The sequence below is a fragment of the Chelonia mydas genome, chromosome 9, assembly GCF_015237465.2.
Source record: "Chelonia mydas isolate rCheMyd1 chromosome 9, rCheMyd1.pri.v2, whole genome shotgun sequence".
NCBI lineage: Eukaryota > Metazoa > Chordata > Testudines > Cheloniidae > Chelonia > Chelonia mydas.
The window spans coordinates 10,674,253-10,700,034 of NC_057855.1; the positions used below are offsets into that span (position 1 = coordinate 10,674,253).

Here is a 25,782-nt window from a genome sequence, read left to right on the forward strand (position 1 = left end):
AAACACACATCAGATGAGCTCATTTTTTTTTCAACAGTGCCATCGTGACCACCACTACCTTCACAATTACTCCAGTTGTTTACTTTAGAATTATTTTGACTGCATACTTTCTTCCCCGGACAACTGTACTGTCACCAAATCGACACTTTTTTCCCCTAAAACATACTGAAAACAATCCATCCCTTCAGCTGAAATGCATACCTATGTCTTGGTTATCTCTTGCCTTGACTACTGCAGCCTCTCCTTGTTTCGCATCTCAGCTCCTCTGGCTATATAAAATGCAGCAGTTAAAATGTCACCCACTGCTCAGAGCATGTCATTTCTCAAATCTTTCGACTGGCTTGCATTCACGGAATCAGGTTTAAGATTGTCTTCTCTTTCAAGGCTCTGCACAACCCCACCCACACCTGCTGTGGTATCTTTCTGCATCCCTCTGGTCCATGTCACAAAATAAGTGACCTTGTTGCTTTGCATTTTCTAGTCCATATCAATATTACTTCCATGCCTGGAATGGCCTCTCCTATTCTTACTGTGCCAGGCTTTCATCCTCTAAGTCCGTCCCTCTTTAAAAGCCTGCAAATGTCAACATTGTGAATGTGCCACTATCAGTACTCCCATCTATATATAAATAAATAATCACCTCCTCTAAATCTCTTCTAGATTAGAGGATAAAAAATATTTTTAAAGTGTCTTAACTAATGTTTACAAACTCCTGTGTAGAGAGGTTAAGCTTAATGTGTTCTGTAGGTCTTCCCTAGGAGAGAAGCTAGGGTTTATCTCAACCAGTTAATAAGTAAAGAGGTTAGTACTAAATTACAATGTCAATAGTCTGAAATATCTTGAGTTACTTTAAGTCATCTTTCTGATTAAAGGAAACTAAGTAACCAATGGAAGATCAAAGTTTATTTTTTTCTACCAGCATACAAAAACATATTGCACATCAAACAACCAAAATAAAAATACTCTACTAAGGACTAACATATGTAGTTTATACAGAATAAACTTTCTGGAAATTGATCTTTTCAGTAGTTCAGGTTATGTCTTAATGGACATGACTAATTCAGCTTAGTGTTTTAACTAAAGCTATGTTTGATTTTTAAATACTGTACAGTTTAATAAATAAACCAAACAAAGCCTCAAAGTAGAACAGTCACTGCCAATGCCACCCAATATCCCTGCAGATTATGAGAATTTAATAAATGTATTCCAGTGGTCTGCAGTTTTTTTCCTCTACATACAGCATTTAAAAAACATGTATTAAAACAGACCAGTTTCCAGACTAAACTAATGGAGAAATTACAATTCAGTGCAAAATATTTTAGACTGCATTTCTTTCTAGTTTTCCTCAGGTGAAGAAGTGGTTGCATATTATTAAAAATGTAACAAAAGCAGCTAATGCTTTCATAAAGAATATTACATTAGGGATTCCCCCCACATCTTTGCCATATTTTGAAAACAAAATAACATTTCCTATAGCCAGCAAGTTTTTGTTTATTTAAATGTTACATATACTATCTCAAGGCACATCTGATGATATATTTATAACACAGTAGGTGTCAAAGTATGTTTAACATATGATTTCTTCAGGATCCCTCCCCTTTCTGAATTCCAAAATGGAGGAACTGAAAGTGCGGTGTCAAGACTGGCGATCCATATTCTATCTTTGGCAAGCTTATACAAGCACTATTGTAAAATGTAATGTAAAAGAACTGTAAACTAGGAACTTCAGTTTATGAAACACCATTCAGCACTGCTTCTTCCTGATTATTTTCTTCTTCTTGTATAGTACTTGACTTCTCTTCTTCAGGACTATGCTGTGGCTTAGAAGGTTCATCCCCAGAAGCATTAGCAGGGCCATTTATTGCTTTTTCTGAAGGGCCATGTTCTTCAATCACATCTTTTGCCTTTAAAAGAAAAAAGATTTAAAAAAACCTACTTGATACACCATGGAAAAACCCAATCACGAGAGAGGGGGGCATAGTCCAGTTGTTTTAAACATCAGAAGGGGAGCCAAGGTCACTTGAGTTCTAATCTTGGCTCTGACACTAACTCCCTCACAGGAACTGCCATAGTGGGATCAGACCAGTGGTCCATCTATTCCAGTATCCTGTCACCAACAGCAGCAACACCAGTGCTTCAGAGAAAGGTGCAAGAAACCCTGCAGTAGGCAGTTAAGGAATAGTCTATCCCCCAAGAAAGTTTCCTCCTAACCCCCCAGTAGTGAGAGTCTGATTTAAATCGGATTAGGTTTTATTCTTTTCAAATCTCCCCTACTCCTTTTTAGTATTTACTAGTATAATTGGCTATTCTTGTTATCCAATAAATGAATAATACCTTTTCAAATCCTGCTAAGCTTGTCATCTCAATAAATGGCAATATTCTGTGTGTGGGTGGAAACGTTTTTGCCCCCTTTAATGTTACTGAATGCTCCCTTGTTCTGATATTATGAGATGGGTGAATAGGTTCCCAGTTTACCACCCCCATATCATTCATTCTAGCCTCTGTAGCCTTATGCAAGTCACTGACTATCTCTGCCTTAGTTTCCCCTATTTGTAAAATATAAAAAATAATACCCATCACACAGGAGTCATGAGGATTAATATTTATAAAGTGCTTTGAAGATTAAAAGCTTTATAGGTGGCAAGTATCTAAGGAATTGGTGTAAGGACTTCTAATTTTAGAGTACTATGTTAGATGCAGTAAATTCAACTGAGAAAGTCTGCATTATAATTCAACAAGAGATGAACATCAACTGCTGTGTACTCAGTCACTTTCTCTTGTGATGTTACAGTCATCTCAATCAGTTGCCTCTTTACAAAAGATAAAGTGGTTTTAAAACACCAGAATCTTCAGAAAGGCCACCTGATTTCATAAATATTCTGCAAAATTAACGATTTCATAATTTGGCTTGAAGATGGAAACAAAGTACTTTTGAGACCCATTTCAAATATACATTCACAGGGTAAAAGTATATCTGCCTTGCTAGTTAGCATCAACTATATCATCAATAGGGTTTTTCATTCCCAAACTGTGAAAGACTATGAGCATTCCATCACTAAAGAAGAGAGAAAAACAAAGCAGCATACATTTTTTAAAAATTTAGAGTTTTCTTCCTTTTTTCTTACCATTTCGTTCTTGTTTTTGGCCAATGTTTCCCTTGGGAGGTTTCTTTGTCTACTCTGAGATTCAGCTCGTGATATGTAATCAGCTACTGTGACTGTGTGAGGGAAGAAAAATTAAAGATGCTGAACCGTTACAAAATATTTTTCAGATTATTTCATGTTTAACAGTGAGCTAATTTGCTATTGTGCCATTGTTTAGGATTTTCTGCACTTCATGCATAAAATATAGATTTTATAGCCGATAAATAAATCTTATTTGTGAATCACCTAGCAACTCTTTGGGTGATTAAAAATAAGTAACTCAACATTTAATTTATAATAAATTCATAGTAAAGATCAAATTCTGTCCTTGGATAAACATGCAGGGCTTCCACTGAAAGCAGCACACATCTGCTTCTGCAGGCAGAATTTGGTTGTAAATTAGGGTAAAAAATAATTCTAGTTTGAGGTAGGTGTAGGCTAAGCAATCTGAAAGAAAGGACCATCACTGAGCTCTCATCATGACATAAAACACTTTAGATTGTAAGCACTTTGAGAAAGGGAATTTATTTATACTGGTACATTTTATTGACTGGAAAGTGAAGTGGACAGCTATGGTACCATATAAAAAGTAAGGAAATTTCACTCTAAGGTATCCCATAAATAGATTGAAGGGAGATTAGAAACGTGGGAGGAATAGCTGGAATTAGGGGAAAACAAATTTTTTAAGTAAGTAGTATTAAAATATTTATTTGTTGCAAAGTTCTTCGTGAACTAAGCACACCCTCCTGCTATTTCCTGTCCACTCCTGCAATTCAAAAGGCAACTCTGTACTTCTAGAACACACACCTGTGATATACATTTTGAAGGGATAAACAAAGAGGTGATGAACCGAAAGAAGTTACATAGTTTGTCAAATAATCTATTGTATAACGATTGATAATTATATTTAGCATTTGACAAACTCCAGCTAGCTATTTTTCTGGGTTTAATGGTGATAAAATGATAAGACCTATATCAGGGTCCAAAGCAAAATATATTAATTTGGTTTCTTTTCCATTACTATTAGACACTTCATAAATGGGTGCAACTGCTCAAGAGTTATCTAGTTTTGAGAACAATTCAGTTCTCACTATCAGGGAAGGTGCTCATTTAAAATACTACTTTACACCCAGATTCTGTAATGACTTACATACATGCAACAGAACTACTCACATGAATAGTTAGGCATGTACTTAAGTCTTGTATGCACAGATATTCATCCAAACTGTGCAACAGTAAGAAACATTACAACTAAATGTCTCAAATGAAAACTAATTTTGTATATTGATTTTTAAACATTTGATTATTCAGTGAGCTTTTCTCATGTTCTCATATTTAAACTAATGGAATTTTAAAAAATCACATTACAAAAGGAAAAAAAGACTCAGTACCATCTCTGCCATAACAGTATCATTATAATCTCCTTCCATTTATTCCTATTATATATTTATATTATATATATTTATTATATATATTTAGCAGGAGAGCATTATCCATGAGGACATTATAAAACTACATATCTTTCTCTATTACTCTCACAACCTAACATGCTATAGCTCTTTTTATTTACGAATATTTACTAATATAATCAAAGTTTATGCTGAACAACAGTGGCAACAGAAAAGCACAGCCTTCATTCAACTTCTGAAATATGGGGAGAAACTAAATTTATTGAAAGCAAAATTGAGGGATAGTCTGGGTTTTTTTTGCGGGGGGTGGGGGGGGGGTCTGAGTTTTTAATAAAGCATATTTCAGTTGAAAGGAAATGCTGTCATGGCATTTCAAATGCTGACTAATATCTTATATTTCTCATTTACAATAACCCCTTGTAAGGCTGAAGCTGAAATTGATTTTCTTACCAATCTATTTCCTTCTTTGTAAGTACACATCTATTTATTATAGGACTGAAGAATGCTCATAGGTACCGGACTGTTTGCATTAATTTTTTTTAAAAAGAGCACTGAAGCATGTGTTTCAGGAAAAACCTACACATATGAACGATTACATGACCCTCAGCAAACAGATGCAAGTAAACCAGTCAAATTTCGAGCATAGCTGGCTGGAAAACATCTCTTTAAATGTACCAAAATGTCTTATGAATTTAGTCACACATTTTCTAGAACAGGTAACACTTAAAATCAGAGAATTCACCTTTAAGATTTGAAGTGTTAGTACACAAAAGAAATGCCTCAAACCACAGTACCAAAAAACCAGAAACATGCAATTTCATTTAAAATGTCTTTTTTCAATTTATGGATGATTTACTACATCCATATAAGTGAGGGACTGATAGAATTGGCTTGATAGACACATAGGGCAGGCAAATGTCATGTAAATTCCCTCACATTGTTCTGTCAATGCACCTCAGTACTAAGCTATGCCACCACTGCTTTTCCAAGCCATCTTCCTCTCACATGAAAAAAGCCAATAGTGAAAATTTTAAAAATATTTGGTCATGTCACTTTCAGGGGGTTGCACAGGTGTAAGTGCAGAACGCGTCCTGGTATTCTTACAGAGATTGATTCTGAACCACTGAAATCAACGGGAGTTTAGCCATTGACTTCAATGGGAGCACAGCATCAGAAGCATAAACTGTATTTACAAATGAAAAATTAAATTTTAAAGGATAAAAAAAGTTAGTTTCATTAGACAGGTTATGAATTAAATATGTTCTGTTGTGAGAATTGTTTTTTGTCTTGTACACAGTAGTCTTATTAGTTATTAAGTAATTTTTATTTACAGTAGTGCAGCTATATATATATATATATATTTATAGATATACATAAACAGCAGACACGACATTCCTTCATGCTTGTGATCTGAGGTTACCCACAGCTCCACTTGAGTTACCTGGCTGTCTATCTTCTGCCTGACCCCTGAAGCGACGCCTGCGGCTACGATTGCGTCGCTGGGGTTTTTTGTCACTATCATCTGCAATTGCAAAGTTTACCATGAACTATTCTGACGATAAAACTGTTTTTCTTCAGCAGTTTAAGGATGGGCACAGATTGCTTTTATTAACATGGAAGACAAAATAAGATACACTGAAAGAAAATGGAATTTTGAATTGGAAACATTCAAAATTGATTAGAAACTTGATCTTTCACAGTTTGGTCCAGATTCAGTAAAACACTCAAGCACATGCTTCACTTTAAGCACACACTTAAGTTTACTTTGCTGAATCAATGCCTGCATGTGGTTTCTGAACATATAATAAATCAAATATAAACTTGCTACTAGACTACTAACAAGCTGATCATCGGCCCCACATCACTGGAAAGTTAAGTTTTCCTTACGTTTGCAGTAAGATTTGTCTGACCTCAATGTCACCACAAAACAGATGATTCTTCAGTGGGTAACTTTATACTTTTGATATGTGGGAGACAATTATATTCTGGATACTAGCCCCTTGTTCCTCAAGACCCAGATCCAGGAAAGCACCCCATTCAGGAAAGCACTTATGCAAATACTGAAGTGAATGGGGCATATTCAGGGAAAGCACTTAAGCATAGGCCGAATGGGGTCAGACAAACAGGTGTTTAAGTGGTTTCTTAAATTGAGGTTCAAGTTGCCAAGGGTTAAGGAAGTAGAATTCTGGTCCCAAAGAGAACCAAAAGTGCCTTGTTTCTCTAATCAGCCTCAGAAGGCACTAATTAAAACAGCAGTACTGACAGGAACCAAAGCAGACCCACGAAGGTTCTGTTAGCCAGAAGTATTACGGACATGGTATAGGATAGCAGTAGAGACCAGTAAGAGAAGGAAACCTCATGGAACTTTCATGGATGTGGAAGACTTTTCACCGAAAGAGAAAAAGTTAGATAATACATTTATAATTATTTTTTAACCAAAAATAGATTTTCCACTGTTCAGAACAATCTTTTGTGAGTTAACTCACTCTGTGGTTCTGTTTCCCAATTGATAACATACCTAAGCCATTCTCATTAACAGAAGCAGTGTCAGATTCTGTCATTCCATCCATCAGAACAGCATCTTCATCAGTCCTTCGCCTGCGTGACCGCCTACGACGGTTAGTACTGTGATGAGATTCACTGGCATCAGTGTCCACAGTCTGGTCTGACTCTGTGTTATCAAGTAAGCTGTAAGGGTTGCTGTCCGGATCTTTAAGCACTAAATATCATACAGAAAAGGTCCATCTAAGACAAACTTCAGTTACAAATAGTGGGTCATGCTGATGTCATTATACATTTTAAAATACAAAAATGTATAAAATCATGCAGTACATTGCCATACAAAACAGTTACGGTTTTATGCTAGTTATTTTGGGCTTTTTCACTAGTTCTGATAATCCAACAGGGTGTATTCTAGGGCACCACAGCACAGTAGAACATGTCAGCATCTTATCAAGAGACCCTGAATGTAATATTTAAAAGAAACTTTTAGAACATTAGTTTTTAATCCATTTATTTGCTGAATGGCCCTCTACACCTAGTTAGCCGATACATACATGTGGGGCTTCCAATGTCACAGCCCTGCTCACTCGCTCACCAGACAGGAGAGTGGGAGCCACCAAGGGCAGGAACTGTTCAGCAGTGCCCTGCAGTCGGGGGCTTGTCCTCCTATTTGCAATCCTGGCAGGGGGTCTCTGCTCTACCGGGCCAGGACTGCAACCTCCCCTACACATTGTGCCCTGGTGTCTTGGGCCCTTTGGCCATGCAGGAAGCCCCCTGCAGGTCTGGTGTCAGTGCTGGGAGCCCCCTGCAGCCACGCTGTCAGCACTGACCTTACCCTACCCCTATACCTACCCTCCTTAATTTTAGCAACTGTAAAAAATAAACACATAGTTAAATATAAAAATCAGTAACAGTCAAATTCTTCCATGTCTAATTATCCGTGTGGGTTGGTGAAGGGGTGAGGACTAGGAGTAAAGGTTTAGGGAGAGACGGGATGAAAAGCAAAGCCCTTAAACTTTCCACAACATGGTGCATAAAACAAGCAAATCCTGACATGACTGTACATGACTTACATGATCCAACTGTAAATATGTAAGTTTTGATAGTTAGCTTGCAATATACAGCCTATTTTTTTTTAAAAAAGTTGCAATATTTCAAAAAAAAATATATACATACTTTAAAATAGTGATTTACTTAATTTAAGAAGAGAAAATACAGCCAGTTGTCTGCAATAAAAATTAAACCCAAAATATATTTCAACACACTACCAGAGCTAATGGATGACTTCCCACCACGTGGTCCACCACGTCCACGACCCCCAGAAACACTACGCCCTCTTCCTCCAGGACGTCTTCTGCTGTCCCGTTGATGTCGGCTCTCCCGGTCATCTTCTCCTGCCAGTGACCAATCGCTCAGTTCATCTTTTCTCTCAGATTCAGTTTCAGAGGGATTTGACAGCTCAGAGTTTGTACCTTTAACAGTATAAAAAAGAAAAACAAAGAGATAGACATGAAATTTGTGGTCACATTCTGGCTTCAGATGCACATAGGAATCCCACTGACCACATGGATCCACGTGTATCTGATATAAAAATATGGTTCTTAGGTTTTAACTGATATTTAGCTACTCTCTAAAAAACTCTTAGTTTTGTTTTGTTTTGGAATAACAAGAGAAACGTGCGGTCAGCGATTTATTATGCAATTTTAGTGATTTACAAGTGCAATTCATGCATAACATACATTATTTTGTCTTTCCGTACATGGACACAAGCACTGAGGGATTAATCCCATCTATATATACACATGTGGGCTACAGAATCCAGTTTCTAGGCAACTTCTCTGAAAATTCTCAGAGTTACCACCTTATAGAGTTGCTAAGCAACTACTCAATCATGCAACTACTGTAATGCTGGTTTGAACAACTTAACAACTATGTTAAGTTATATCCATAAATCTCAATCCGATACCTCTGGGTAACAAACTCTCCATAATTTTCTACTGGATTAAAAATACAGCTCCTGCCTTTTTAAGCACTCAGACACTGAAGTAATCAGGGATGAAAATATTTTGGCCACTTGTGATTATCTCATGAAGGTACAACACCTTGAAAATTGAACTCCCCGAGATAAAAGAGTTTGTTATGTACTACATCAAGATACTGCCAACTGACCAGCACCCATTCCAGTTTAATACACAATTCACCAAGAGTACAAAATAGTTTAACCTCTGGCACATGGAAGCAATATTTTTTGGTGCGGACAGTAAGTACAAATCATCAATGCTTAGCACAGGGAACTCTGGACTTACTGGCATCAGGATTAAACAAAGATCATGCTAATTGCTGGTCCAATATTCCAAAAAGTAGTTGAAAAATTCTAAAATGACAACCTTAATCATAAGATTAAAATCATAGAATTGTAGGACTGGAAGGTTTTCTAATCCAGTCTCTTGCACTCAAGGCAGGACTAAGTATTATCTAGAGCATTCCTGGCAGGTGTTTGTCTAACCTGATTTTAAATATCTCCAATGACAGAGATTCCACAACCTCCCTAAGCAATTTGTTCCAGTGCTTAACTACCCTGAGAGGAAGTTTTTCCTAATGTCCAACCTAAATCTCCCTTGCTGCAATTTAAGCCCATTGCTTCTTGGCCTATCCTCAGAGGTTAAGATAACAATTTTTCTCCCTCCTCCTTGTAACAACCTTCTATGTACTTGAAAACTGTTATTATGTCCCCCGTCAGTCTTCCTTCTCCAGACTAAACAAACCCAATTTTTTCATTCTTCCCTCATAGGTCATGTTTTGTAGACCTTTAATCATTTTTGTTGGTCTTCTATGGAATCTCTCCAATTCGTCCACATCTTTCCCAAAATGTGGCATCCAGAACTGGACACAATACTCCAGCTGAGGCCTAATCAGCACAGAGTAGAACAGACGAATTACTTCTCGTGTCTTGCGTACAATGCTCCTGCTAATACATCCCAGAATGATGGTTGCTTTTTTGCAACAGTGTTACACTGTTCACTTATATTTAGCTTGCAATCCACTAAGATCCCCAGACCCCTTTCCACAGCACTCCTTCCTAGGCAGTCATTTCCAATTTTGTATGTGCGCAACTGATTGTTCCTTCCTAAGTGGAGTACTTTGAATTTCTCCTTATTGAATTTCATCCTATTTACTTCAGACCATTTCTCCAGTTTGTCCAGATCATTTTGAATTCTAATCCTATCCTCCAAAGTACTTGCAACCCCTCCCAGTTTGGTATCGTCCGCAAACTTTATAAATGCACTCTCTATGCCTTTATCTAAATAATTGATGAAGATATTGAACAGAATGGGACCCAGAATTGATCCCTGAGGGCCCCCATTTGATATGCCCTTCCAACTTGACTGAACCACTGATGATTACTCTCTGGGAACGGTTTTCCAACTAGTTTTGCACCCACCTTATAGTAGCTCCATCTAGGTTGTATTTCCCTAGTTTGTTTATGAGAAGGTCATGTGAGATAGTATCAAAAGTCTCACTAAAGTAAAGATATACCACATCTGCCACTTCCCCCCCATCCACAAGGCTTCATTACAAACTCTTTCCCAGTTTAGAAACAGAAAAGAGGCATATCTGAGCCCAATCATAAAATAATTTTTTAATAATTACAGGCACTCTCTTTCCTGAATGTTATTTTTTTCCATATCACCTAGAATTACTCCACAAATTACTACAGAAACAAATGTGACGTATGTTTATGGTTTTGTAGCGTCTTTTGTTCTGAAGGATCAAAGTGCTCCATAAAACCATGTATATAAGGCATGACTATCCAGCACTGAAATGCCGCCACTTCTTGGTTGGAAAAGGCAGTAAGTCTCAGGCAGCAGCACTTCACAATAGATTCTGTGTGATTTTTCTTTTTAAGTAAATGAGGGGAATTCAGTAAGATCTCTAATTAAAACTACATGGGAAATCTTAAAGAGCCCTGCTGAGCCAAAAGGAGGCGAGGAGACTTACAGGGAGTTAAAAGCCAAGCGGTGGTTCTGCACTAGATTTTCAGAGTTCTTAAGAATGCCGCCCTGAGTTGAGGGAAACTGGGGAGAAACCTTAAGAGGTAAATCGGGCGTAGAGTAACTCAGTCTCAGAATCTTAAAAAAGAACACAGGAATTTTCTGACTAGTTTTAGTCAGGAAACTCTGAAGAGAGTGCTACCTGTTTATAATTGTTTTTAGTCTTTAAAATCAATGCAGTGATATAAAAGAAACGCGGCCAGAGACTCCTCATTTGTTTTGGTTGCAACCGAAAACATGTATGTAAATCTGACACTCAATAGATGGTTTTCTTTGCTTAACTTGCGTCTTGTTCTGTGTTTCTGTACAGTTGCACAGACCATTTCCCTGACACACCTTAATATTATATAACTATACTATTGTCAAAGGGCATGTTCTCACCAAGTTCAGTGACTGGATTTTCATTTCATTTCATTTTTCTTCAATTTAAAACATCTTTTCAATAGGAATGCAAACAAAAAGGATCTTCATAAGGCCTCATGGTCATTTGAGATGCTATGTTAATAATTAAGGTGTTCTACCTCCTATGTTAGCCAAGCTTTGCAGTCACTCAAGCGTGTTCCACGCTATAAGTAAGGCTACGTTTTAGTCACGGGTATTTTTAGTAAAAATGGACAAGTCATGCACAGTAAACAAAAATTTACGCCCCATGACCTGTACTATATACCCTTGACTAAAACTTGGCGGGGGGGGGCCAGGGGCACTGCATGTGTGTGGGGTGGGAGGCAGAGAGGAAGAGTGCTGCAGGGATGGTGCCTGCAGGCGGAGGCAGCACGCAGAGCCGCCTGGCTGCGCCTCCGCCTAGGAGCTGAACATGCCAGTCACTTCCGAGGAGCTCCCCCTCCAGGTAAGTGCCACCCAGAGTCCTCACCCCCTCCTGCATCCCAACCCCCTGCCTCAGCCCTGAGCCCTCTCCCACACCCAAACTCCTGCTGCTGAGGGGCACGGGCGCAATGGCCCGAGACTGCCCCAGCAGCGGCCAGTGCAGCTGGCCTGGGGGCTGCCCGAGCTGCTCAGGCAGCCCCTGGCCTAGTCACACTGGCCACTGCAGAAGTCTCGGAAAGTCATGGTATTCATGACTTCCGTGACCTCTGTGACAGACTCATAGCATTAGCTGTAAGTAACTTATCTAAAAATGGAATATATATTTATAAATAAACCGCAGCATCATTTTCCTAGGCAGAAGTTTCCATACCTGTTCTGTAATTTAAAAATACTCACCATAACCAGATGTATAATTGGGGCCTCTGCGACCTCTCCCTCTTCCACTGTATGACCTGGACCCTTGTACTGAGGAGAGTGTACTCTCATCAGTAGTGTAGCCCTTTTCCTTTTCAGGACCTCTGGTGGAAGAAGGTCTGAAACCCATACCAATCTGACGCAGTTGTTCATCAATCTGGAGCCTCTCCATCCTTAGCTGTTCTACTTCCTATTTTCACAGAGATAAAATCATAACCAGTTTTATAGCATTATGATATGTTGTTAGAAAGTTAATTCAACCCTAGGTGTCATTTTAGCAGAGTTTGTTTAGCAGGTTTTCAGCTCTCCCATTACCAATCAATAAAACATCATCTATTTGATAGCTGTCTGAAGGCCACAGAAAGCCTTGCGTAGCAGTGTATTTACTTTGCTTATGCTTCATTAATGCTTAATTCCTTCTTTATACTTTGTGCTTAGTTAAGCTGGAGTCAGCACATCACATGCAAAAACAGTTGCCTGACCCATAACTGTTGTTGTTCTTCAAGACATGTTGTGCGTATATATATTCCCCATCAGTACACTGGGCACGCACACACCTAGAGTTAGAGAATGTTAGCTAGAATTATCTGTCAGACTCGCACGTGTGTTGCACTCGCTCAAGCCATGGACTAAAAGTATAAAGGGTGGAGCCACTTTGACCCCTACTCAGTTCTTTCTGACAGGAATCCTGATGTCTTCAGACTCTGATGTAGCAGGAAAGGAATGCGGGTTGTGGAATATATACGTGCACAACACATCTTGAAGAAAAACAGTTACTGTCCAGTTGGAGATCATCTGTGCAGAAGCCACCTAACTGATGTTATCACTACTAAGAACACTGTCTTTGCAAACAAGTAAGAAAGGGCTCCAGAGCCTATGAGCCAGGCACCATGGGGAGCTCCAATTAGTAGCCACATGCATTAAGAAGGAACCAAGAAGGGGTGAGGATGACTCTGCCCTTTTATATCCTTTGTCCACAGCACAAGGACAGGGTACATGTGCTGCTCTGATGAGTAATGCTAGCTTGCAGTCTCCAATTTGAGGGCACTGGGAATGCACACATATAATATGGATATATATTCATGCAGAATCACTCAAAGGAGAACCTATGTTAAAATATTAAGATTGAACTGTTAAGTTAGACATGCAAAAAATGCAGGTTAAAACACATTATCTCTGCTCCCTTGCATGTCTGCAAGACAATATGGTGAATTTTGAGATCACACACTTTTTATCAAATATATATATATTTATCAAAAATGTTCTCCTGCAGCCTTATTTTATTAACCTTATTTGTATTTTAGATAATCTGTGATCACATAATTTAAGGCCAACATAATGCATATGTGTAAGGGAACAAAGTTGAAGCCATACATACAACCTTAGGGCTAATCTTGAGAGGAACTGAACTTCTACTACTCCCATTGACGTAAAGGTGTTGCTCAAGAATGTAAGTATAAATTGATAATTTCCTCTAATAAGCATTTCCAAAATACAAAGATAAAAACATACCTTCAGGTAGGCAATATGGTATTCTAAAAGAACTTGGACATTTCCAATGTTTTCTTTAGTGCCAACAAATACGAATGGGACCATTCCCTGTAGAAACAAAACTCTATAATCATTCTCAAAAAGAGCAACATATTATCAAAATCCCCCGAAAAAACCAACAACAAATTATCTGCCTAAGTATTGGAAATAAATTACAAACACCACGCATAACAATGTAGCCTGGACCGTGGGCTGTATACACTAGATACAATCGGGGAAGGAGGCAACGGTGACAGACATTTCTGCACTTCTCTGAACCTCAGGCTCCTGTAAGTTAGAGAAGCTTCACGATTGTTATAATTTATGCTTGGCTGCCTATGGCCCCAACAGACCATTTCAGCAGCTGCAGACTGCTGGGGCATGGGGACGTTCAGTTCATACCACTTTCCAGCCATGCCCACTTCACTAGTTGCCAGCACAGGAGTAGCTGTGGTGGTTTTATGCCATTCCCAAATTCCCCCAAAAAGGGAGAATCCTTCACTAGCAAGTTAAACCATCTTTTCAGCACAGATGAACCTTAAAGGGATCAAAGTTCTAGCTCTATGTTTTCTAAATAAAAAGCAAATACATATTGTCATGAATAAAGAGTGTAGCAACTACATGACAGTTGTGCAGGGGATCAGGTGAGAGAAATGATACTTCAAATCAAAGAATCTGTTATTGAGAAATATATGTTTATTTAATCAACTTTCCTGAGTTGCTGAAGCTTAAATGTAAATTTATTGTTGGTGAAAGGTGCTGGTTTGACAGCCCTGATGAGTGAAGTCCTCTGTACATCCACGCAATAGGTACAGCACTGGCAGCTGTGGTGTTATCTTCCTCTACTCTGACCCACAAATGTGCCTCAACCAAAACCTACAAGGATCATCCTTTAGGGTGAAAGGGTAATTCAGTCTCCAGAGCCAGTTCTTTGACCTTTCTCCTGGGAATGCCAAGAAGAGTCCCTCCCATCTAGTGTCAATTCTAGTAGTTTTTGCGATATGGATACCAGCCGACCAGCAACTGAATTGAGACCAAAATAATGTCTCATAGGCAACCAAACAGCCATTAGATACTAACAACCTCGGCTATATATGAAATTGAGATCCCAAACTAACCCACTGAGTGATCCAGTACCCCACCCCTTCCCAGACTTGTCAACTTTCTACAAATACTTTGTTAATATTACACAGAGAGTAAACAGTATTGCCTTTGCTCCTTCCAAAACCATTTGTTAACAAATTGCATTAACGTAATTTTCAAAAATACAAGTTTAATAGTTGAAGGAAAGATTAAATAACTTACATCTTCTCTGGGCAGTTTGTTTTCATTGTCCCCTTCAATCCTGACCCGGACGACTCCAGACTTGTCTACAATCTCCTGAATCACTTTTCCATTTTTTCCAATAACTTTTCCTTGTGGGGAGGAAAATAGCTATTTTTGAATCAATGCTTAAAAGTTTTCTTTAACATAGTTTCCTTGTCATTTCCAAGTTACATGTACTAAAACAGTAATAGTAATAAAATAAAAGTCATGCTTTATGAGCCCAATTATCCATTACCTTGGACTTTATGTCACATTTTTCATCTATTCTACATAGGTACAAATGACAACACAAGGTACAAGTGGGAGAATCAATGCAGTGAACAAATCAGATATGTGCCATGGATGGTGGTGGCTGGATCCAGATTAGGTTCAAGTGTGAGGCTGAATCAGGGCTAAGATTCAATGGCACTATAATTTTACAAGCTCTTCTTGCTTTATTTCAATGTATCTGAACCAGAACCAGGAAATATTAGATTCCTATATAATGGAGCTAACCCAGAATTTTAAAAAGTCCTTCTGAAACAGAGATCTTTCAGACCTACAGTCATACCACCTTGCACAGTGATCTTGTCAAATCTCATGAGATAAACAGTGCTGAGACATACAGTAGTCATTCCTTTATAATTGACTTCCAAACTCAGGGGTGTTTCAGTAGCTGGATGATTCAGTAGATAGCACTCCTCTCCTAGCACCAAACCCATGACAAAGTATGATGTTAGAAGCACTCTGCTTAATGAGATGCCTTCTATCAGAGGATATATAAAACTGAAGTCCAGGAGTACACTGGGACAAGGAGCCTTAGGAAAATGTGTGTTTTATCTTGAAGGGGAAGTGGGAACCAACCTTTATTTTTCAACAGCTTAAGAGACAGGAATTATCCTAATCATAGAAATTTAGGGCTGGATGGGACCTCGAGAAGTCATGAAGCCCAGTCCCCTGCACTGAGGAAGAACCAAGTAAACTTAGACCATCCCTAACAAGTGTTTGTCCAACTTGTTTTTAAAAGCTTCCAAAGATGGGCACTCCATGACCACCCTTGGAAGCCTATTTCAAGGCTTAACTACCCTTACAGTTAAAAAGCTTTTCCTAATATCTAACCTAAATCTCCCTTGCTGCAGATTAAGACCATTACTTCTTGTCCTATCTTCAGTGCACATGCAGAACAATTGATCCTCTTTATAACAGCCCTTAACATAGTTGAAGACTGTTATCAGGTCTCCCTAAGTCTTCTTTTCTCAAGACTAAACATGACCAGTTTTTTTAAAGGTCATGTTTTCAAAACTTTTTATCATTTTTGTTGCTCTCCTCTGGAATCTTTCCCATTTGTCCACATCTTTCCTAACTGTGGTGCTCAGAATCGGACACAGTGCTCCAGCGGGGGCCTCACAAGTGCTGAGTAGAGCAGGACAACTACCTCCTGTGTCTTACATACGACATCCTGTTAAAACACCCAGAATATTAGCCTTTTTTGCAGCTGCATTATATTGTTGACTCATATTCAGTCAACACCCGGATCCCTTTACCACCTAGACAGGTATTCCCCATTTTGCAGTTGTGCATTTGATTTTTCCTTCCTAAGTGAAGTACTTTGCACTTGTCTTTATTTAATTTCATCTTGCTGAATTCAAACTAATTCTCCAATTTGTCAAGGTCATTTTGAATTTTAAACCTGTCCTCCAAAATGCCTTCAAGTCCTTCCAGCTTGGTGTCATCTGAAAAATTTTTAAGCATACTCTCTACTCCATTATCCAAGTCATTAATGAAAATACTGAATGGTTCTGGACCCAGGACTGACCCCTGTGGGACCCCACTAGATACGCCCTCCCAATTTGACAGCAAACCACTGATCACTACTCTTGGAGTATGGTCTTTCACGTAGTTATGCATCCATCTTATTGTAATTTCAATCACATTTCCCTAGTATGCTTATAAGAATCACGTAGAACTGTGTCAAAAGCCTTACTAAAATCCCGGCATATCATGTCTATTGCTTTCCCCCATCTACTAGGTGAGCAATCCTATCAAAGAAGGAAATTAAGTTGTTTGGGAATGATTTGTTCTTGACAAATCCATGCTGGCTATTCCTTATAACTAGGGCCAGCATTTTCCAGCAATGAAAACAGAGTAATTTCAGATTTTCAAAGCTATATATTTTGGAAATTCAGAATATGCATTACATTAATGCAAAAAATATTGTATTGTATTGTAATACTGAGGGCTAGTGCCAGCTGTGTGCTGAGGGGAGTGGGAAGGAGCCAGCTATTTTCAGGGGAGGTGAATGGGGGAGAGGTGCTGTGGACACTGCTGAGAGCAGGTGCAAGCATCGTCTGTTCTGCAGCATAGTGATGGAGCCCTGCCTGCCCAGGGGAAGCTCCACAGCGGTTTTGCTGAGCACAAGCCTGTGTGAGACAGGGAGAAGTTGGCAGTGAGTCTCAACAGCAACCAGTCCCTAGCCTCTGCCCCGCACCCTGGGAATGAGTCAGGTGGGTTGCCAGATTTCTATTGCACTAATAGCCCAAAGTCACTTAAAAATTAGCCCAGTCTGTTTATTGAAAGTAGGGGTTGCTCAAGGGGTGTGCCTGTACAAGGAGGAGGTATCAGGGGGGAGGTTTACTGGAGGAAATATTTGGGGGGGATGCTGGAGGGAATGTTTGGGGGAGGGGGTGCTGAAGGGAATACCTGCGGCCTCACATTTGAAGTTGGGGGCAGTGTCGCGATCCCTGTCATGGTGGCAGGGTGGCTGGTGCAGGCCTAGGACGCAGCGCCAGTCCATCAGTCAGTGCCTCCCTGCAAGCCTCTCCCCCTCCCTAGGGCGGGGAGCCATGGCCTGGCCCTGTCACCCTTCCAGGGCAGAAATCTGGGGAGGGCCGTGAACCTTCGCTCCACCCACTTGTCATCTCTGCTCCAGCCTCTGCCCTGGGGATGAGTCATGTGTCTTCAGGTAGAAATCTGGGGGTGCATGACCCTGTGTGCCTTGCCCATTCTCTGATCGGGGAGTCCCGAAAAAAATGGCAATTTCCGGCCCAGCCCTATTTATAACTTTATCATCATCCAGGTGCTTACAAACTGATGGTTTAATAATCTGCTCCTGTATCTTTCCAAGTATTGAAGTTAGGCTGACTGGTCTATAATTCCCCAGGTCCTCCTTGTTCCCCTTTTTAAAGATAGGTAGTGCTATGTTTGCCCTTCTCCAGTCTTCTGAGACCTTTCCTGTCCTCAAAGATAATTGTGAGCAGCTCAGAGATTGCATAGGGTATTTAAAGAACCAGCTGAAGCATACATTTTAATTGTTTTAGGAATTTCATCCATAAAAGAAGTATTTCTGCCCCCAGATTAAAAAACTCAACTAAAAGGACACATGATACCTCAAGAATGATTAGCATACATGAAAGGATGTGACTATCATACTGTTGCTTGTGTATACTGCAGCACACTATTCAAAAGGCATAACCAGTCAAATAGGACCAAGCATTGGACAATGGTATCTTAGTTGAATCACCATGCCATTCTTAGGGTTCAAAGGAAATTATTTTCTTTTAAACTTAATTTTGAAAGATCATTTTCAAAATTAATTTTTTACAGAGGATTTTTTAGGCTCCATTCCTCTCACCCCCATTTATCAATTTAAACTTTACACAAGCAGGAAATTTAAAAGCATATGACTGCACATAATCTGTTATGAATCTCAAAGCGAAACCATAATATCTAAGCGTTCTATTTAATATTTTTTAAATTAATTACAAGATAGAATTGACAACAAGATGTCCACATGTGCAACACAGATGTTTTCAACACTCCTGTTGTACCTATTGTTATTTAAAAGGTTTTAGTTTCTGAGTGAAGGGAGAAACTGTCAAATACTGGCATCTAAGCCTTCTATGCACAGTCATACTGAACAGGCTTTCTTTCCCCAAATTTTCAAGTGTTTTAAACCTTTAGCAGTATTACATACCAACGAGATTTCTGGGCACCTGAATAAAATCTTCCACAAATTCCAAGTAACTTCTAGCCTTTTTTACTGCATCAGCACTCTAGAAATAAACACAACAGAAGTTTATTTTGAATGCAATATGGTAAAAATAAAGCCCTGTTACAACAGCTGGAAATCCTCCAGACAACAGCAGGAACGAGATTAAATTCATCTAGTTTTGAACTAAATGTTAGGGAAATAACGGAGTTTAAAAAGCTCAGGAACAAAACAGGGGCAAGACAGTGGCATAAATAGTGAAAAACAATGTTTTCACACTACTTAAAACAAAGTTTTTATATTCTGCAATTTATCACAATTAAAACCAACTCTCAAAAATATCCCCTTTATGTTATCTTGCAACAGCTCACTGACTTTTAGAGAGACCATCAACTGGGAAGCCTATATATTCTTTTTTCCCCAAAATGGCGCACACAATTTCTGAACCGATATGCTTGTACAGAAATATCTATATAACTAACATCACATCACAAAGAAAAAACAGTTACCTACCCTTCTGTAATTGTTGTTCTTTGAGGTGTGTTGCATATGTTCATTTCATCTTGTGCACAACTATAGTTCAGGAAAGCTTATGCTCAAATACAGTTGTTAGTCTCTAAGGTGCCACAAGTACTCCTTTTCTTTTTCCCCTCAGTGATACCCGTTGGCGTGGTTCGAGCACCTTCTGCCACTTCGCGCCACTATGTGCAGGTAGAGGAGGGCAGAGCCATTCCCAACTCCCCTCAGTTCCATCGTACTGAACAGACTCCGATAACGAGGGAGGGGCAGGCGGGGGTCATGGAATGGACATATGCAACACAACTCAAAAAACAACAGGTACGGAATGGTAGGTACTGTTTTTTGTTCTTCAGTGCTTGCACATATCCATTCCATTGTAGATGACTCACAAGGAGACAATCATGGAGGTAACTGTAAGACATCCAGTCTGAAACTGGCATGGTCTCTGGACTGATGGGAAATGGCATAACACAAAGCAAAAGCGTAGGCTGATGACAAAACGTCACCGCTTTACAAATGTCCATTATAGGTACTTTCACCAAGAAAGCTGTGTGCTGTGCCTGTGCTGCAGCAGAATGCACCAGTTTCCTAACTGGTGGGGTTAGATTAGCCAACTTGTAGCATAAATGAAACCATGAAGAGATCCAGGATGAAATCATCTGAATAGTCACTGGACTACCATTAGTTCGGTTTGTAACCACAACAAATAACTGAATAGAAGACCTAAAGGACTTAGTATGCTCCAGATAGAAAACTAGAGCCCTTCTGGCATCCAACAAGTGCAGTCTCTCCTCATCTCTATGAGCGTGAAATTTTGGAAAGAAAGCTGGCAAAGAGACTGCCTGGATGACACAAAAATCAAAGACTACCTTAGTGAGAAATTTTGGGTGAGGGCGAAGATGAACCTTATCCCTAGGGAAAACAGTTTAGGGAAAAGGATGCTAGGGGCCACCCCTGTGGCCAAGAAAGTGGCCACTAGAAATGCTACCTTCATAGAGAGGTGCACCAGAGAGCAAGCTGCAAGGGGTTCAAAAGGTGGGCTCATCAATTCTACTAGGACCTAGGCCTTAAGGAGGGATGGGATCTTGCACATGTGGATACAATATGACCAAACACAGGAGGATTTTTCTGAAGCAGGTTGCATGGTATTAAGACAGTTCGGACACGTCATACTGTCTCATTCCCCAGTATTCTGTACTATAAAGTAATGTTGAAAGTATGCAGCTCTGATAAATTTTGAGTTTTGTTTTGGTCTTGTGTTTTAATGATTTCCAGACTGTATTTAAGTTCCTGAAGGTGTTCCTGGCTTTTTGGATCTTGTTCCGGATGTCCTAGTTTGTTCCACTGTCCTAGCTGATGGTGTTGCCCAAGTATGTGAATTTTTCTACACTGCTGAGAACATAAATCCTCTACCTGTACTGGTGATGGTGAGGCAATATTAAAGGTCATGATATCTGTCTTATTGCGGTTGATATTCAGTCCAATTTGCTGGCTGAATGAGTTTAGTCGAGTTTTTTTTTCCTTGTATATGGTGTTGGGTATGTGATAGGAGAGCGAGATCATCTGCAAAGTCCAGGTCTTCAAGAGATGAGAAGGGTGTCATGACCATGCATGGGGAATGAAAAATCTGTAATTTCCTAACTTTTCAGTACTTGACTTTGCAACCTAAATAACTAACACAGTTTTTTGTATGTAATTTCCTAGGAGTTTTTTTGTTTAAAGAGTAAAAACGAATTCTGTTCTGTGCAACTGTAACAACCCCCCATTATGCATTTGTCGGCAGGGTTTGAACCCTGAACGTTCAGTGTAAGATGGACACCACTTGAGCTACAGAACTATCTCCATAAACTGGCAGTAAGAATAAAGACGACTCCCAAAGGAGGAAATGATTGGACACAGTCACTACAAACTGGGTCCGAGGAGTGGTCGGAGTAAGCCTAGTCTGGCTCTCTCCCACCTGGCACTGGGTGGGCTCATACCTTCCCGGGTGGGTGGGCACAGTGGGGCCATGTGGTAGGGGTTACCACAGAAACACAGGGCTGGTAGGAACCTCAAGAGGTCATCTAGTACAGCACCCTGCACTGAGGCAGGACTACATAAACTTAGACCATCCCTGACAAGTGTCTGTCTAGCCTCTTCTTAAAAATCTCCAATGACAGGGATTCCACAACCTTTCTTGGAAGCCTATTCCAATACTTAACTATTCTTATAGTTAGAAAGTTTTTCCTAATAGCTAACCTAATCTCCAGTGATGCAGATGAAGATGACTGCTTCTTGTCCTACCTGATTGATTAGTTAGCAATGAATGAGTAGTGATCTGTAAATAACATTATGATATGTGAACTGTGCTCCAGTCTATTAAAGGAGAACATACTGTGCATATTATATCCTCTTAAATATCAGCTTTACTTCTGGAGCTTTCAATCACATTACAAAAACTCCATGGCCAGAATGAAGAAATCTAAACAGAATTATAAATCTCTAACTGGGTTGTCATTCAAGATGCTAGGGAGAGAAACACAGAAGACTGGAGTTCCAGAATGATGGAATAGGCAGTGCCCAAAAAGAAAAAGGAAAACAAGAAAAAAGTGTGTGGGGAGCAGGGGCTCTACTGGTAAAAAACTACATATACTCAAAACAAAAAAAGTAACAGCTAAAGTGACAAACATTTATTACATGATACTATAGTAATTTTCATCTTCAAAATGCTTTACAAATATGAGACAGTTAAATATACCACCTACAACACTCCCCCTGTGAAGTGTGTATTTTTATTCCCACTTCACATCTGAGGAAACACAGATGTTAAGGTGACTGGCCCCACAAACTGTGTCAGAGTTGGAATTAGAACTCAGCAGTCTCTGACTCTTGTTCCTGTGCTCAGATCTCATCTCTGTGCAGTAGTAATAAACACCAGAGTAAACCAACTATTAAATATAACAAACAAAAAAATCTTTTCCCCTTACCTCTCCATAGATCCTGAAAGTACCAGTATCTTCCTCAAGCTCAATTGCAGTTACTCCTGGAACTTTCCTCGCTTGCTGTATGTTACTACCATGTGTACCTATTGCAAGTCCCATTAAATCTTCTCTTACAACAAATTCCTCATGAAATGCTGCTGCAAGTTGTTTTGTGCACTAGGGAGAGGTGAAAGAATTTGTCCACCATAAGAAGGAACTCACAACTGAACACAGTTAAATGATTACTTTAAACCAGAGGTGGGCAAACTACACCTGCGGGACCATCCTGCCCTCCCCTGCAGCCATGCTACCGCGTGGCCGGCCAGGCTGCAAGCTCCTGCTGCTCGGAGCTGCACGGTAAGGGGGCGGGGAGCAGGGAGGTTGGATAAGGGGCAGGAGGTTCCGGGGGGCAGTCAGGGGACAGGGAGCGGTTGGATGGGGTGGAGGTTCTGGCAGGGGAAGAGGGGGCGGTTGGCTAGGTGTGGGAGTCCTGGGGGGCCTGTCAGGGGGCAGGGGTGTGGATAGGAGTTGGGGTGGTCAGGGGACGGGGGGGGTTGGATAAGGGGTGGGGTCCCGGGGGGGAAAAGGGGCGGTCCCGCGGGAGGGGGCAGTCAGGGGACAAGGAGCGGGGTGGGGGAGGGGGGGTTGGATGGGTCGGGGGTTCTGACGGGGACAGTCAGGGCGCTGGAAGTGGGAGGGGGCAGATAGGGGGCGGGGGCCAGGCTGTTTGGGGAGGTACAGCTCTCCCTACCCAGCCCTCCATACAGTTTCGCACTCCGATGTGGCCCTCGGGCCTAAAAGTTTGCCCACCCTAGCTTTAAACAATTCCATTCTAAGACAGCTTACTTCTAAGTGTTTTGTAGCTTCTTCATTTCTTGACATGAGCATTAGCTTGGTACGAATGCTGCGCAAATGCATGTCACTCAATATATTTACTCTCTTCACTGTTGATTCACTGGCAGACTACAAAAAGAGAAGTGGTAAAATAAACAATATCCCCTTTTGATAAAGAAAATCCACACTCAGAGGGCAAATTATTGTTTAAATTAAACTGAATTGTAAATATAAACCCAATTTATAAAGTCACTTATTGATACTAGCCTTCCTCAAGGTCTCAAAACAAGACATACCAAGAAAAATTCAGCTTCCAAAACAAAACCCCACAAACCCATTACCATTGGCTCAGTGTGTTTACAGCCACAGTTTTTCTATTGGACCTATACAGTGAATGTTGCACTGAGATAATCCCACTATGGATTTATTATAAATTGCTAGATTATTTTATTTTATCTTTTTACCATATATGAGCAGGTCACCCACTTATTCACTGGAAAATCCAAAAAAGTAAGACGGGAAAACTGAATCTGAACAGGCAAACTTATATGGAAAATTTTGTCCCAAGGAAACAGAACTGCAAAGACGAATTACTGCTGAGGAAAATAGTACGTAACAGGAGCAGACGCAGGACTCCCCAGGCCAAACCCAATTTCAGTCTCATTGCATTTGAACAAATTTGTGAGACTTGCCTTTACATTTTTCCTATGATACTTGGTGACGGAGTACTAGCTTTTCCCTGGCTTTGACTGACAGTTAAAAATAGATACAAGATAGGACTAACTACCCTTAACCTATCATTCTGTATATTACAAAATCTCCCTAAGGCTCCCAATTCCCTAAATGGCTATGGTTATGATTATGATCTCCCTTCTACATCCAGTAAAGGGAATTTGTGCAAGAGTGCCTTTACCCTCAAAAGAGACTAAGCACGTTACTTCTGCAGAAAGCTGCATCGCAGGAAACATTAATCAGAGAGACCAAAGATCACTCCCGAACTCAGGCTGCCTTTGATGCAGTACTGACACCAATCCAATGAGCCTACTCCAAAATACATATTTTAAAATGATATTATGAAGACACACATATATTAAACTGCTTGAAATGTGCATAGCCTTACAAATAAATCAGTTCACAGAGATCTGCAGGCAGCACACAACAATCTGTAGTACGTAATATCCTGAATATTCATGCACTGTCTGCACAAAAAATAAACTGATTTCTTACCAGTATTATTAACTGTGTAGTTTCAGCATGGTAGAAAATTCGACAAGCTCCTACAGCTTTCTTAAAATCCTTATGTGCATTTTCATTAGCGCACCTAGAGAAATGAATGTTGCAAAGGTTACTTCAGCTGAAGAATCATATCAATAAGAACTGTGCAACCCTATTACTCAAAAATGAGAATGTGGCAGTAGTCTATAATAAGGAATGTTTCTCAGCCTGGAAAATGCTAGACTAGTCCAAGGAGATGTGCCGGGGATCCACCTGATTTCACACTGCAAATGTGGAGGAGGAAAAGCTGTCTGCAGCTCCTTGAAAGTCTTCTTTTTCTACTTGTTACTCTATACTGCAGCTGGCTACAGTAGCAGCTCAGGTGTACAGGGTTGCAGGCTCAGGAAGCAGCCTGTTTGACCAAAGATTTCTTCTTCCATGGCATTCAGCTCAACCACAAAAGAGTATGTGGTCCAACCACCAGAAAAATCACCAAGCCTTCTGGTGGAGGGAAGAAGGAGGGGGCAGGTACAACTGACCCAGAGTATGACATGAGGAACATTTCGGGGTGGGAGGTCATCACTCGGTGGTTCCAGCAAGGCTGACTGGAAACCGCATCACTTTCATATTTGATAGAAGTATCACAGTTAATGCCATTTAACTTTAAACTACAACAGGGGTATTCTCTCCAAAAAATAACCTAAGACAAGAATTTAAGATACATGTATGAAGAAAGGAATATGCCATGTTGAAATGAATAATAGTGAAGTTACAGTATGTAGAGCTACTCACGCATCTCTCAGATCTTCAGGAACATCCACTGTGCACTTAAAGAACGTGTTCTTTTTGACAGTTTTATTTTGATTCACAGGTCGAAGTCGTTCAAATGTGACTATTTCATTGTACGTGGCATCACAAGCAGCATATTCAATGACATAAAACTAAGGGGGGAAGTTTAAAAAAAATCATTAATTAAAAGTAACCATTTCATAAAGATAACAGCTACTATCTCCACCATCAAGGAAATATAAAATATGGGTTTACACATTAAAACATAGTTCTGTTTTGACAAAGCTGTGCTCCTGC

The 25,782-nt window shown here is 39.9% G+C and overlaps 1 protein-coding gene across 2 annotated transcripts in view; it reads right to left on the reverse strand.

The window, feature by feature from the left end:
* Window positions 1-881: 881 nt before the first annotated feature.
* Window positions 882-25,782, reverse strand: part of FXR1 (FMR1 autosomal homolog 1) — a 61,267-nt gene continuing 36,366 nt past the window's right edge. Inside the window, exons 5-17 of one of the 2 annotated variants that reach the window (XM_037909122.2) lie at window positions 25,489-25,637; window positions 24,709-24,802; window positions 23,494-23,610; window positions 22,654-22,824; window positions 19,154-19,232; window positions 15,181-15,290; window positions 13,858-13,944; window positions 12,328-12,535; window positions 8,323-8,526; window positions 7,071-7,271; window positions 5,994-6,074; window positions 3,126-3,217; window positions 882-1,904 (exon numbers count right to left, since the gene is read on the reverse strand). In XM_037909122.2, the coding sequence (XP_037765050.1) occupies window positions 1,731-1,904; window positions 3,126-3,217; window positions 5,994-6,074; window positions 7,071-7,271; window positions 8,323-8,526; window positions 12,328-12,535; window positions 13,858-13,944; window positions 15,181-15,290; window positions 19,154-19,232; window positions 22,654-22,824; window positions 23,494-23,610; window positions 24,709-24,802; window positions 25,489-25,637 (1,767 nt within the window). In that variant the 3' untranslated portion in view covers window positions 882-1,730. The remainder of the gene's footprint in view (window positions 1,905-3,125; window positions 3,218-5,993; window positions 6,075-7,070; window positions 7,272-8,322; window positions 8,527-12,327; window positions 12,536-13,857; window positions 13,945-15,180; window positions 15,291-19,153; window positions 19,233-22,653; window positions 22,825-23,493; window positions 23,611-24,708; window positions 24,803-25,488; window positions 25,638-25,782) is intronic. The other variant, XM_037909121.2, reaches the window with a different exon arrangement.